This window comes from Hyperolius riggenbachi, chromosome 3 (genome assembly GCF_040937935.1).
Source record: "Hyperolius riggenbachi isolate aHypRig1 chromosome 3, aHypRig1.pri, whole genome shotgun sequence".
Classification (NCBI taxonomy): domain Eukaryota; kingdom Metazoa; phylum Chordata; class Amphibia; order Anura; family Hyperoliidae; genus Hyperolius; species Hyperolius riggenbachi.
This window is the reverse complement of record NC_090648.1, coordinates 170731709-170747133: the sequence shown is the minus strand read 5'-3', so window position 1 is coordinate 170747133 and position 15425 is coordinate 170731709. Positions and strand designations below refer to the sequence as shown.

At 45.4% G+C, this 15425-nt stretch overlaps 1 protein-coding gene across 1 annotated transcript in view; it reads right to left on the bottom strand.

Annotated features, from left to right (window-relative positions):
- The window catches only part of VPS33B (VPS33B late endosome and lysosome associated), a 58298-nt gene extending 46334 nt beyond the window's left edge, over positions 1–11964 (bottom strand). Inside the window, exons 1-2 of the mRNA XM_068275253.1 lie at positions 11610–11964; positions 11183–11300 (exon numbers count right to left, since the gene is read on the bottom strand). Coding sequence (XP_068131354.1) covers positions 11183–11275 — 93 coding nt within the window. The 5' untranslated portion in view covers positions 11276–11300; positions 11610–11964. The remainder of the gene's footprint in view (positions 1–11182; positions 11301–11609) is intronic.
- Positions 11965–15425: the final 3461 nt, after the last annotated feature.

Genomic DNA, 15425 nt, shown 5'->3' with positions numbered 1-15425 from the left:
AAAAATATCGCCTAGAAGAAAGCTCAGGAGGAAGAGTTAATTGCATATGGGCCATAACCACTTAAAGTGGACCCAAATTAAAAATACAAGATTTCAGAAATAAAATGTATTTTCTAAATTATAATAATAAATAGCAGTCTTTTTTCAGCTGCATGATGACAAATATAAAATATTTTACATTTATTGGAGAAACCCCTCCCTTCCTTTCATATTGCTGGGACAGAATCTGGCAAAATGCTGGAGTAGGTAGTGTCTGGCAATGGAGGAATTGCTAATGGCTGCCACCTGTATAACCCTAGTTATGCAAAGAGGAGGGTGAAAAGCATGCACTAAAATGCTCATAGGCTTGAAGGAGTGTTTATTTATCTTTGTATGTGTTAGAGTGGTGCAACTAAATATTTTGAATTAAAAAAATGTTTGGTTCCGCTTTAAGGACTGCAGTCTTAAAACCCCTTAAAAGGGAAGGTTCAGGGAGGGTGGTTAAAAAATAAAAATCAATTTCCACTTACCTGGGGCTTCCTCCAGCCCGTGGCAGGCAGGAGGTGCCCTCGCTCCGCTCCGCAGGCTCCCGGTGGTCTCCGGTGGCCGACCGGACCTGGCCAGGCCAGCTGCCAGGTCGGGCTTTTCTGCGCTCCAAGGCCCGGCACTTCTGCGTCCCACGCCGGCGCGCTGACGTCATCGGACGTCCACCGGGCTGTACTGCGCAGGCGCAGAACTACTGCGCCTGCGCAGTACAGCCCGGCGGACGTCCGATGACGTCAGCGCGCCGGCGTGGGACGCAGAAGTGCCGGGCCTTGGAGCGCAGAAGAGCCCGACCTGGCAGCCGGCCTGGCCAGGTCGGGTCGGCCACCGGGAGCCTGCAGAGCGGCGGCGAGGGCACCTCCTGCCTGCCACGGGCTGGAGGAAGCCCCAGGTAAGTGGAAATTGATTTTTATTTTTTAGCCACCCTCCCTGAACCTTCCCTTTAAGGACCAGACACTTTTTTCCATTCAGACCACTGCAGCTTTAACGATTTATTGCTCGGTCATACAACCTACCACCTAAATGAATTTTACCTCCTTTTCTTGTCACCAATACAGCTTTCTTTTGGTGCCATTTGATTGCTGCTGTGATTTTTAGTTTTTATTATATTCATCAAAAAAGACATGAATTTTGTCAAAAAAAATGATGATTTTAACTTTCTGTGCTGACATTTTTCAAATAAAGTAACATTTCTATATACATTTTTGTCCAAATTTATTGTGCTACACGTCTGATAAAAAAAATAAATAAAAAATCCAATAAGTGTATATTTATTGGTTTGGGTAAAAGTTATAGCGTTTACAAACTATGGTGCAAAAAGTGAATTTCCCCAGTTTGAAGCATCTCTGACTTTTCTGAGCACCTGTCATGTTTCATGAGGTGCTAGAATTCCAGGATAGTATAAATACCCCCCAAATGACCCCATTTTGGAAAGAAGACATCCCAACGTATTTACTAAGAGGCATGGCGAGTTCATAGAAGATTTTATATTTTGTCACAAGTTAGCGGAAAATGACACACAAAAATAATAAAAAATAAATAAATAAATAAATAAATAAAAAAAAGTAGGTTTCCATTTCTGCTAACTTGTGACAATAAAAAGAAAAAAAAAATGAAATCTGCCACGGACTCACCATGCCCCTCTCTGAATACTTTGGGGTGTCTACTTTCCAAAATGGGGTAATTTGTGGGGTGTGTTTACTGTCCTGGCATTTTGGGGGTGCTAAATTGTACGCATCCCTGTAAAGCCTAAAGGTGCTCATAGGACTTTGGGCCCCTTAGTGCACCTAGGCTGCAAAAAAGTGTCACATGTGGTATCGCTGTACTCAGGAGAAATTGTATAATGTGTTTTGGGGTGTATTTTTTACACATACCCACGCTGGGTGGGAGAAATATCTCTGTAAGGCCTGGTGCACACCAAAGGAGTTTTTCTGAGCGTTTTGAGTTTTTAAATCTGCTGCTAATGTTATCCTATGTGTCTGTGCACACTGGAGCAATGGGGTTTTGTAAAAAAACCCATAGCATTACATTGGGAAGAGCTTTTGAAACCTCTAAAAGTTCCTCCCAATGTAATGCTATGGGTTTTTTTACAAAACCTCATTGCTCCAGTGTGCACAGACACATAGGATAACATTAGCAGCAGATTTAAAAACTCAAAACGCTCAGAAAAACTCCTCTGGTGTGCACCAGGCCTTAATTAGATTTTTTTTTTTTTCCACACACACACACGTCCATTTACAGAGATATTTCTCCAACCCAGCATGGGTATGTATAAAAAATACACCCCACAACACATTATACTACTTCTGAGTACGGCGATACCACATGTGTGACACTTTTGCAGCCTAGGTGCGCTAAAGGGCCCAACGTCCTATGAGTATCTTTAGGATTTTACAGGTCATTTTGAGGCATTTGGTTTCAAGACTACTCCTCACGGTTTAGGGCCCCTAAAATGCCAGGGTAGTATAGGAACCCCACAAGTGACCCCATTTTAGAAAGAAGACACCCCAAGGTATTCCATTAGGAGTATGGTGAGTTCATAGAAGATTTTATTTTTTTGTAAACAAGTTGGCGGAAATTGATTTTTATTGTTTTTTTTTCACAAAGTGTCATTTTCCACTAACTTGTGACAAAAAATAAAAATCTTCTATGAACTCACCATACACCTAACGGAATACCTTGGGGTGTCTTCTTTCTAAAATGGGGTCACTTGTGGGGTTCCTATACTGCCCTGGCATTTTAGGGGCCCAAAACCGTGAGGAGTAGTCTGGAAACCAAATGCCTCAAAATGACTGTTCAGGGGTATAAGCATCTGCAAATTTTGATGACAGGTGGTCTAGGAGGGGCCGAATTTTGTGGAACCGGTCATAAGCAGGGTGGCCTCTTAGATGACAGGTTTTATTGGCACTGAAGTGCAGGAAGCGCAGTATGTTCTCAAATCGTGACCTGGACACGGCAGCAGAGAACATGGGCATGTGATGTATTGGGTGCGTAGACCAATAAGACCGCATTACAATCTTTTTGAGTAGACCCATGTTAAGGAGAAGGCCCCAAAAAAATGTTAAGTTTGGAAAATTGGAGTGGTTTCCACCGAAAAGGCTGGGCATGGTAGCTTCTTGGATTGGCGGTTGCGTATCGTGTGGCATAACGGTTGGTCTCAGCCACAATTAAGTCGTAGAGACCAGCAGTGATCAGAAAAAAAATTCTGTCACTGCGGTGGGGCAGGTGATGGTTTGGCCGGGTGATCAGAAGCCCGCAGGGGGCAGATTAGGGCCTGATCTGATGGATAGGAGTGCTAGGGGGTGTCTCAGGGGGTGATTAGAGGGGAGAATAGATGCAATCAATGCACTGGGGAGGTGATCGGAAGAGGGTCTAAGGGGGATCTGAGGGTTTGGCCGAGTGATCAGGAGCCCACACGGGGCAAATTAGGGCCTGATCTGATGGGTAGGTATGCTAGGGGGTGACAGGAGGTGATTGATGGGTGTCTCAGGGTGTGATTAGAGGGGGGTGGGAATAGATGCAAGCAATGCGATGGAGAGGCGATCAGGGGGGGGTCTGAGGGTGTGTGCGGGTAATTGGGTGCCCACAAGGGGCAGATGAGGGTCTGATCTGTTGAGTAGCAGTGACAGGTGGTGACAGGGGGTGATTGATGGGTGATCAGTGGGTGATTAGAGGGGAAAACAGACGTAAACAATGCACTTGGGAGGTGATCTGAGGGCGGGTCTGCGGGTGATCTGAGGGTGTGGGCGGGTGATCAGGTGCCCGCGGGTGATCAGGTGCCCGCAAGGGGCAGGTTAGGGTCTGATATGATGGGTGGCAGTGACAGGTGGTGATTGACAGGTGATCAGTGGGTGATTACAGGGGAGAATAGATGTATACAGTACATGGGGGGGGGGGTCTGCGGAGGATCTGAGGGTGTGGGAGAGTGATCAGGAGCCCCCAGGGGGCAGTTTAGGACCTGATCTAAAACATAGCGTGGACAGATAGTGACAGGGGGTGATTGATGGGTGATTAGGTGCAAACAGTGGTCTGAGGGGTGCTGTGGGCAATCAGGGGGGGGGGGGCAGAATCAGTGTATGTGTGTTTACTAGGGGGGGCTGCCTCCTGCCCTGGTGGTTCCTCGATCACTGGGACCACCAGGGCAGGAGGCAGCCTGTATAATACACTTTGTATACATTACAAAGTGTATTATACACTTTGTATGGGGAAGATCAGGGGGTTAACATCCCGCCGGCACTTCTAAATGGCCGGCGGGTTGACGTCGGGGTGGGCGGAGCCTAATGCCGGCGGATGCGCGCATCTATGCGTGCTATCTCCGGCTACTTAGTTCCCCAGGTACCGCCGCCGATGGGCGTTAGGCGGTCCTGGGGATGCCACTTTGCCAACGCCCATAGGTAGTGGGCGGTCGGCAAGTGGATATATAGACATATACACACACACAGTAAAGACGAAAAGTTTGGACACACCCTCTCATTCAAAGAGTTTTCTTTATTTTCATGACTATGAACATTGTAGATTCACACTGAAGGCATCCAAACTATGAATTAACACATGTGAGGGTATAGTACATAACCAACAGTGTGAAACAACTGAAAATATGTCATATTCTAGGTTCTTAAGGCAGGGAACACGCTATTTTCGTACGCGTTTTCTGTACAGAAAACTGAGAACTCATGTTAATCAATGGCCTAGTTCACACTTAATGTGTTTTTCGCACGCAGAAAAAAAAAACTGACATTCTGCATCATGATTCTGCACATTGTCAGTTTTCTGTATTAATTACATTAGCGTGCTTTTTTCTAAATAGAAACACACATGGTGTGCAGAAAACGTACGCAGAAAAACGTGCGCAGAAAACTGAAAGACAAGTGTGTTCCCTGCCTCAAAGTAGCCACCTTTTGCTTTGATAACCGCTTTGCACACTCTTGGCTTTCTATTGATGAGCTTCAAGAGGTAGTCACCTGAAATGGTCTTTCAACAGTCTTGAAGGAGTTCCTAGAGATGCTTAGCACTTGTTGGCCCTTTTGCCTTCACTCTGCGGTCCAGCTCACCCCAAACCATCTCGATTGGGTTCAGGTCTGATGACTGTGGAGGCCAGGTCATCTGGCGCAGCACCCCATCACTCTCCTTCCTGGTCAAATAGCCCTTACACAGCCTGGAGGTGTGTTTGGGGTCATTGTCCTGTTGAAAAATAAATGATGGTCCAACTAAACACAAACCCGATGGAATAGCATGCTGCTGCAAGATGCTGTGGTAGCCATGCTGGTTCAGTATGCCTTCAATTTTGAATAAATCCCCAACAGTGTCACCAGCAAAGCACCCCCACACCATCACACCTCCTCCTCCATGCTTCACGTTGGGAACCAGGCATGCAGAGACCATCCGTTCACGTTTTCTGCGTCGCACAAAGACACGGGGGATGGAACCAAAAATCTCAAATTTGGACTCATCAGACCAAAGCACAGATTTCCACAGGTCTAATGTCCATTCATTGTGTACTTTAGCCCAAGTAAGTCTCTTCTGCTTGTTGCCTGTCTTTAGCAGTGGTTTCCTAACAGATATTATACCATGAAGGCCTGATTCACACAGTCTCCTCTTAACAGTTGTTCTAGAGATGTGTCTGCTGCTAGAACTCTGTGTGGCATTTACCTGGTCTCTAATCTGAGCTGCTGTTAACCTGCGATTTCTGAGGCTGGCGACTCGGGTGAACTTATCCTCCGCAGCAGAGGTGACTCTTGGTCTTCCTTTCCTGGGATGGTCCGCATGTGAGCCAGTTTCTTTGTAGCGTTTGATGGTTTTTGAGACTGCACTTGGGGACACTTTCAAAGTTCTCCCAATTTTTCAGACTGACTGACCTTCATTTCTTAAAGTAATGATGGCCACTCGTTTTTCTTTACTTAGCTGCTTTTTTCTTGCCAGAATACAAATTCTAACAGTCTATTCAGTAGGTCTATCAGCTGTGTATCCACCTGACATCTCCACAACGCAATTGATGGTCCCAGCCCCATTTATAAGGCAAGAAATCCCACTTATTAAACCTGACAGGGCACACCTGTGAAGTGAAAACCATTTCAGGTGACTACCTCTTGAAGCTTATCAAGAGAATGCCAAGAGTGTACAAAGCAGTAATCAAAGCAAAAGGTGGCTACTTTGAAGAATCTAGAATATGACAGATTTTCAGTTGTTTCACACTTTTTGGTTATGTGCTATACTTCCACATGTGATAAGTCATAGTTTGGATGCCTTCAGTGTGAATCTACAATGTTCATAGACATGAAAATAAAGAGGGGATCAAGGGATGAATGGGGGGGGGGGGGGGGGGGGGGAGTACAGGTTAAAAAAATTTATTAAAAAAGTGTTTGTTTGTTTTTTTTTATATACTAAAATCACACAGCCTGTCACGCCTGCAGGCTGTGCGTCTCTCCCTGTCACAAAAGATTCACACAGTGACAGGGAGAGGGAGGCGGAACTATGTTGCCTTTCAGAGGGTGATCGCTGTGATTGGCTCACAGCGATCACACGGCAAGAAGCCAATCAGTGACGGCTCCTGCCAATACCCGGAAGCCTTAGCTGTCATAAGACAGCTAAGTGCAGCGGGTTCAGTGCGAACGATCGCGGCGGCGCCGGTGATAGAGATCTACACCCTGCCAGCCAGGAGCCCATCAAAACAGGGTGTAGATCTCTATCACCTTGGTCCGGAATTGGTTAAAGAGACTCCGTAACAAAAATTGCATCCTGTTTTTTATCATCCTACAAGTTCCAAAAGCTATTCTAATGTGTTCTGGCTTACTGCAGCACTTTGTACTATCACAGTCTCTGTAATAAATCAATGTATCTTTCCCTTGTCAGACTTGTCAGCCTGTGTCTGGAAGGCTGCCAAGTTCTTCAGTGTTGTGGTTCTGCTATGAACTCCCCCCTCAGGGGGGAAAGAAACACACAAATGATCTCTTGAGATTCAAAAGGAATGCTGTATACAGCCTGCTTATGTATGGATGTATTTTCTATGTGTGGACATACTGTACATCAACCTACTTCCTGTTTTGGTGGCCATTTTGTTTGTTTATAAACAAACTTTTTAAAACTGTTTTTAACCACTTTTAATGCGGCGGGGAGCGGCGAAATTGTGACAGAGGGTAATAGGAGATGTCCCTTAACGCACTAGTATGTTTACTTTTGTGCGATTTTAACAATACAGATTCTCTTTAAAGAGCAAAAGAATACTCACAAGTGCTTTATAAATACAATAAATAAATAAAATAAGTGTGGGTTACACGACTAGCAACCACAGTATGACTGCAGGTGAGGAAATCCCATCCTCACTCTGGTTCTTCTGTCATCAGATATGTGGGTCGCACTCCAGAAAAAAAAAGCAATAGTTCAGAATTGAACACTAGACTAACCCGCCAAAGCAGATGTGGAGCTCTGTGACGTAACAACTGAGGAGAAGGTGCCCCAAAATTAAGTGGCAGTGGATAAACGGTATATTTATATTATGTGACTAAAAATAACGAATAATAAAAATGGCTTAACTCAAAAAGAAGGGGCAATTTCAAACAAAAGATTTATTATTTATCAGATGCTGTGTCTGATGAATAATAAATCTTTTGTTTGAAATTGGCATTGCCCCTTCTTTTTTTAGGAAAGCCATTTTTAGTCACATAATATAGATGTACTGATCATCCACTACCACCAATGTTTGGGACGCCTTCTCCCTCCCAGTTATTACAGATGTTGCCATTTGGCTGCATTTTAACACCACCTGAATGGCACTGGTGGCCAGGAGGCTGAACTGTCCAGACAGTGCACAGTTTAGCCTCCCATGAACAAGCAGAGCACAGCAATTTTATGTTACTTGTGCTACTGATGTAGTGTGAGCTGTGCAATTAATACAGCTTGCATTACCTATGTAATACATGCATTGCAAGGGAAAATTGCATTGGACTACTTGCATAATGCACATTAGCAGTATTGCACTATGCTAGCAGCAGTAATACAATGATGTCTGATGGCCACAACTATCACAGACTTCTGCCCCATGCCATGGTATCGGTAAACGTCCAGCTATATAGCAAGGTAAATGCGACTGATGGCATTCTAGGTTTACTCTGGTTTATACTACATATATTTGGGGCACCCCTTTTCTGATGTAAAAGACCACACCCACCAATGCAGATTTTGCCTGCCCAATCAGCAGCCTTTGTAAGGGCATGGTCCATAGTACGTAGCTGCAGTTGGTATACTGCACTGATCAGCATCCAACTTGTTAAAGCAGGAGAATTAGCCATATTATGCCAGGTAAAAAAAACTTGATCTACTTACATAACAGATGTATTGTACTGTCCGCGTTTTGATTTCAGTGAATTTTTATAGTAAATAAAGAGAATTCTATTCCTGGTGGGGACCATGTCTTTTTTCCCACAGTTTGAGGCTAAATCCTGATGTCATTTCTTCCCTTAACTTTTTTCTTTTCTCCTCCAATCCCTGAGTCTCCTCAGTCTTGCTTGTAAACACAAGTGAGCAGAGGATCATGTTTCAGCTAGGCAGCTTCACACTGCAGTCTGCTCAGCCAGTCAGTGAGAAACAGGAAGGTGGGAGGGGAGATGACAAGCCTCCCTTCTCTCACTGTCCTTGACAATAGCACAGAAAAGAGCCTGGGGGACTGAGAGAATATAATAACAGCAGATAGATTCCTGAATACATTGGAGAGCTTGTACTGCAGGGTGAGATTTCTGGCAGCATTTTAAACACACTGCAGTGTTTAAATGGAATTTGGTTTTGCGGCTGACAATCCCGCTTTAATCTACCCCTTTAGGGTGTAAAGGGATGTTTATGGCGTATGAATGCGTGGCATGTTTGTTAAGGGAGCACTCCATGACTATAGCTGCTGTCATCTTTAGATTTCTCATAAGCATTTGAAATTTTTCTTGAGACTAAAAGTCTAATCATTAAAAATATTGTATAGTATTTGTACTCAGGTAAAGGAAGTAAAACTTCCACAAACGTTTGGTAAAAGGGCTGCATGCAAGCAGTGCATGGCAAATTTACTAGTATTCATTCCAGTCGCACAGTGATATCTACAGTAGGACCATGAATTACGCAAGTAGCATGAGGCACAGTCTATGAGCGATATGTGCATTACCCAGGTAATGTGTTATGTAACTGGCCAGTATAGCTGAGGTGTGCTACCTGCACATGACAATTTGACCACACTTTTGTTAATCAACCCCTTACTGTGAATGGGCACATCAAAGAGTTTCAACACTTATCAGAATCTCTGCTGGTGATATATAAGGCTTGCTATCCACCAGCGGTTCTGGATGCTCGCCTTGCTTACAGGAGCGAAAAGAGATAATTTGCATATTCAGTAGTGGTGCATTGTGGGTAACCACAAATGTTCACTTATAGCTGAATTATTGCAAGTTTCCGTCTGTTTTAAGAAAGGCAACAAGCATTGCTTGTTAGTAGGAGGGCTTTTTCGGTCTCTTTTATCCCCCTATACATTCCTAGTGGTTTGGGTCACCCCGAGCTGCTTCGTTACTCTATTATACTGGTCCAAGACCTATCCCAAACAGCCATATCAATCCCTGCCATGTGCTGATGCGGGCCAAAAGCCCGAAACAGGATGTCTACATGTGGGGTTGGTGTGGCTGTGTAATATTTAAAGCTATAGGCTTGCTATACACCAGCAGTTCTGGATGCTCCACTTGCTTACAGGGGCAAAAAGGGATAATATGCATATTCAGTAGTGGTGCATTGTGGGTAACCACAAATGTTCACTTATAGCTGAATTATTGCAAATTTCACCAAGCATTGCTTGTTAGTAGGAGTGCTTTTTGGTCTCTTTTATCCCCCTATAGATTCCTAGTGGTTTGAGTCACCCCAAGCTGCTTGGTTACTCTGTTCTGCTGGTGATAAGTTAGAAGTGCAAATTTTTTTTAAATAGGTGTAAATTACAAATGTAAAATCCAATTTAATACTCAATGCAATGCCACTTGGAATAATACTCCTTACATAGTTATTTGGGTTGAAAAAAAGACATATGTCCATCCAGTTCAACCAGAAAACAAAGTACATCATCAACCTGCTCCCTCACATATCCCTGTTGATCCAGAGGAAAGCGAAAAACCTTACAAGGAATAGTTCAATTAGCCCCAAAAAGGGAAAAAATTCCTTCCAGACTCCAGATGGCAATCAGATAAAATCCCTGGATCAACGCCACTGGGCATTACCTTGTAATTATAGCAACGACAATAACTTCTTAAGTCCCATCTACACTATACGATTTGATTTACGATCCGATTAAATCCGACATGTCCGATAGGGATTTGATTCAATTTGATTTGCCTTTGCAAATCGGGGCTTAAAACATCTTTAGATCTTTCTAAAACATTCAGACTATAATAACTAACATTAAAGGTAGCCATACACTGGACGATTTGCCATCAGATTCGACCAACAGACAGATCCCTATCTGATCGAATCTGATCAGAGAGGGATCGTATGGCTACCTTTCCTGCAAACAGATTGTGAACAGATTTCAGCCTGAAACCGTTCACAATCTGTGGTGGTGGTGCTGCCGCAACTACCCCCCATCCCGCATACATTACCTGCTCCGCCGGCACGACTCCCGGATCTCCGCTCTTCTTCTCCGCTCTGGTCTCCGGCATGCTTCCCTTCTTCCTGTCTGGGGGAAGTTTATACAGTAGAGCGCCCTCTACTGTTTAAACTTCCTGCTGGGACAGGAAGAAGGGAAGCATGCCGGAGACCAGACCAGACCAGAGCGGAGAATGAAAAGCGGAGACCCGGGAGTCGCGCCGGCGGAGCAGGTAATGTATTGCAGCTCTATTGCGTCGGTCGTCGGGCACTCGAACGCCGCTAGCGACGCGCTCCTTACCCGCGGGCGATCGACGGTAATTTTCCGCACGGCGCGATTGGACGGAATGGATCGAAATTCGGCGTGTAGCGCGACCGATTGGCAGCAGATTCGATCCCAGTGATCGAATCTGCTGTTGAAACGGCGGCAAATCGGGCCAGTGTATGGCCAGCTTAAGTAGTTGATTAACCAACAGTAAAATTGCCATGCAGTTTTACCACTGTTTAGTGAATCAACTCCTACCTTGATGTGGTAACTACACAGTAATCCATGGCAATTAATCCTAACCTGCTCCAAAAGATAAATCAGCTGGTCTCGAGCCAATCTTTTAAGAATAGCAAAGTCTGGCAGCTCTGGGGCATCTAGCCTTTCTGATGCCATCTTTTGTAAGTAATTGGAAGAACACCTGCAACAAAACAAAGAAAATATCAAAATGTTATGTACATTCTTAATAAAATAACTCAAATTGCATACTTGATCTGCATATGCATGTAAATTAAACTTGTCCCAAGAAAAGAAAGAGCAACTTGTTGATTGCCTGTAATAACCCAAGATGAAGAGGCACACCAGCCCCACTGTATTGCGTAGAGCAGTTACAGGCAGAATGTATAAAAGTCCCGGATTATGTCCCAACAGCACAAGCCATCTAGAATGATACAGGGATAGCAGGATTGAGCCCAAATACATTCATAAAGCCACCTTACACATTACATACCACTATTGGTGATCTTCTGAAAATGTTTTTTCTCTGAGGACAATATGGAATCCTAATCTGGAACAAACAATTGGGATACAGAGATCCCAGGCAATGAACACCTGCTTTAGGGGGTAGACTTGTTGCCCCCTCAACTCAGAGCCGCTCTGTCGCTGCGGCTGCTTCCTGGTCCGTGGAGCGCCGAGCGGTCATGTGATCAGTCACATGACCGCTTCTTCCTCGGGCACTGTAGGTGTCAGAAATGGGCAGCCACGCAGAATGGGCAGCCACGCAGAATGGGCAGCCACGCATGCGCAGTAGGAGCCTGCGTCCCATTAAATTGTGCAGCCACGTAAAACGTCCTAAATATCTTCGCTTCCGCACCACGTACACTCCCGAAATTTTCAGGGAAGGGAGGGGACCCCCAGATCTAGCTCTGTTCCGAATTGCAGCCCCCGAGTCCCGCTGGTTCTCGAGACTGATTGCAGCAAACCTATCTCGGGAACTAGCGGGGCTCGGGGGCTGCAAATCGACACAGAGCTAGATCTGGGGGTCCCCTCCCTCCTCTGAAAATTTCGGGAGTGTACCTGGTGCGGAAGCGAAGTTATTTCAGGTAAATAATGTCTATTGTCTAACTTCCTACTGAGCATGCGTGATACTCAGTGAGGAAGGCTGCTTCCAGGCTGCCCATTCTGACGTTTCAGCTGCTTTCCGAGACGAGCCTCTGCTGTGACGCAGGCAGTGGCGACCAAGAGCCACCCCGCATAAAGGAGGAGTCGACTGTCTCAGAGAAAGAGTCGACTCCTCCTCTATGCAGGGCGGCTTCCAGAGAGGCAGTTGTGAACAGCCATAATGTTAGCTCATATATCTGCATAAAGAAGCCAAGTAGATCAGGGGGAAGACTTTCCAATAGCAGGTGCATACCAATATATGGCTGTATGTTCAAAGCCCATCCCCCAGCATATCAACTCCTGTCTACCACCTAACTTGTTTGTGTAGACATGACATTACTATTGTTTAGAACTTGCAAGTACACTTTTGATAGCACCATGTCCATGCAAGAAGTTTTTTTTTTTTTTTAAGTAAAAAAAAAAAAAAGCATAACAACCCCCACCCCCATGTCATTAACCCTTTATCCCCATGCACAGTGGAATTCCTAAGTGGGTTTAACCACTTAGCCTTCAGTGATTTTTCACATTATGCTTCTGAGCAATTTTCACCTCCCATTCATTTGCCAATAACTTTATCACTACTTCTCACAATTAGTTAATCTATATCTTGTTTTTTTCCGCTACCAATTAGGCTTTCTTTGGATGGTACATTTTGCTAAGAATTATTTTTTTCTAAATGCATTTTAACGCGAATATTAAGAAAAAAAAATCATTGTATCTCAGTTTTCGGTCATTATAGCTTTAAAATCATACACACTACCATAATTAAAACCCACGTATTTTATTTGCTCATTTGTCCCGTTATTACACCATTTCAATTATGTCCTTATCATAATATTTTATTTGGAAATAAAGGTGCATTTTGTCAGTTTTGCATCCATAACCATTTACAAGTGTAACGACTGTGGAATTCTCTCCGTGATCAGCGCACAAGACGTGCGCTGACACTGCGGAAATCCTCCACAAGCGTGTAATTTGAGGGAACCCAGCAAAAGGTGCAATGCACCTGTAGAGGGAAATTCCTATCGACAGGTGGAGCTGTGGAGTGCAGAGGAACAGCTCCTCTGCTCTGCCACAGACGCCAGACAGGAATTGTACGAAGGGAAGAAACGCAGGGCAAGATAGCCCTGAAAGAGAGAGATCAAAGCGACAGAGGGTATGTGTGTCCACCAAACTAGTCGCCACCCTGCGACGATGAACACACAACCATGAAGACAAAGCGAGAAGGCAATCGCCAGAGATGGCGATTGCTGACAGCGACACAAGACCGAATAAGCACAGATGAGGAATGTATGTATGTCCACCAATCTAGCCGCCAACCTGCGACGGTGGACACACAACAGAAGAAACCAAGTGAGAACGCAATCGCAAGAGAAGCGATTGCGGAAGAGAATAAGCACAGGGACAGATTGTATGTGTGTGCACCAAACTAGTCGCCAACCCGCGACGGTGCATACACAACAGCAGATATGAAGTAGGAACGCAATCGCGAGAGAGACGATTGCCAGAGGTGACACAACGCTACAGCAAGGCAGAGCACGAGAGTAGCAAAGGCACAGCAAATCATACAATAAGAAGATACAACAGTATCTTCTTATTGTCGCAACAGTGCACGCGTTTATGCGCGGTCTCCGCGTGATAAGCACAACAGAGACAAGCACGCCTAACTAACCACCAACAGACAAACACGAAACAGAGGACGCGAGCGCTTGCTTAACGGTTACCTCACCGAGCCTCCAGCAAGCGTTCGTAGCAGACAAGACAGATACACGAAAACAGGAATAAGTGAGAGATACGATCCACTGCTCTTTCCGCCAGAGCGAGTGCGATCCAAGTATAGAAACAGAGCGAGCTGGATCCACTGTTCTTTCCGCCAGAGCAAGTGCGATCCAAAGTACAGCAAGAGAGATGGAGATCAGACGGATCCACAGCACTAGCGCAAGGCGAGTGCGATCCAGGCAAGACAGATAGAGGAGATAGCTGGTAGCAACCGCTGCTCCAGCTATACTCCAAGAACAAAGATCAGAACGACTTCCTGTCGACCACCGCTGGGACAGAACAATCGCAACAGACAAACAAAACAGATATGCAATCCTAACTGCACTAGGGAATCTGCCTAGTGCAGTCCCAGGAATTACTCTAAGCTAATCTTCAAACAATGAGCAAGGCTGACACTCCAGTGTGTCACAGGTCTAACCCTTATGACCAGCCCCGGTCTGTGATATCACATGGTATATATAGAGCAAGCCTACAAAGGATGTGGCTAGGCAATCTGCATGACAAACGTATGCAAATTCCTCAGCAGCAAGCTGCAAAACTGACAAAAGGTCTCTAATCCAGAGACCTGCAGAATGCATACTTAAACAGTGGTCAAAAAACTGCCTGCCTGCGCAGGCAGACGATCGGATCCTCACATTCCCCCCCCCCCCCCCCCTCTAGGGTCGGATTCCAGACGAGCCTCTAACCTGACATTTGCAAAAGACTCTAACTGAAGACTCATGAAGGTCAGGACAGCCCGACAAGGCCTAATTCCAGAGTCAGCCCACCCGAAACCGACCTCATCGGAAGGAGAAGCCACTGAAACATGCCCATCAGTACCACAAGTCTCAGTGTAACACCCATCAGGACTGTGAATGCCAGAGAAGAAGCCATCGACACCCACCGAGCCATGTCCACCACCTTCCAAGGACCGTTCAAAAATACCAAACCTGCCACAATACCTATTCGAAGTGTCCCTTTCCTCAAAGCACCCACTGCTGATCTCATCCAAGGTACCAGGAATTATTTCTCCTAGGATCTCCCAGAACACTTTGAAGCTCCGCAGAGATCCCAGGAGGGCAGAACGATCACCAGGCTCACATGGAGAACTATCAAGAACCCCTATGGAACCAATGACAATTCCGGATTCAGAATTACCAGGACAAGCATCAAGAACAGGGCCTTCGGGGACCACCTCTGGGCATGCAGGCAGGCAACATCAGAACAGGTTTCCACCGAGGAAGCATCTGAGCAGGCTGGCAACCGAGACACACTTGGGCTTTCTGGGTCACAGAACACATCGGGGTACACTAGCCCAAGGGGAACCTCAGGACACGTCGAGGAACTGCCAACCTCAGAGTCTGTCACGACAAGACCAAAACCAGAACCGGGCAGAGAATCATCACGA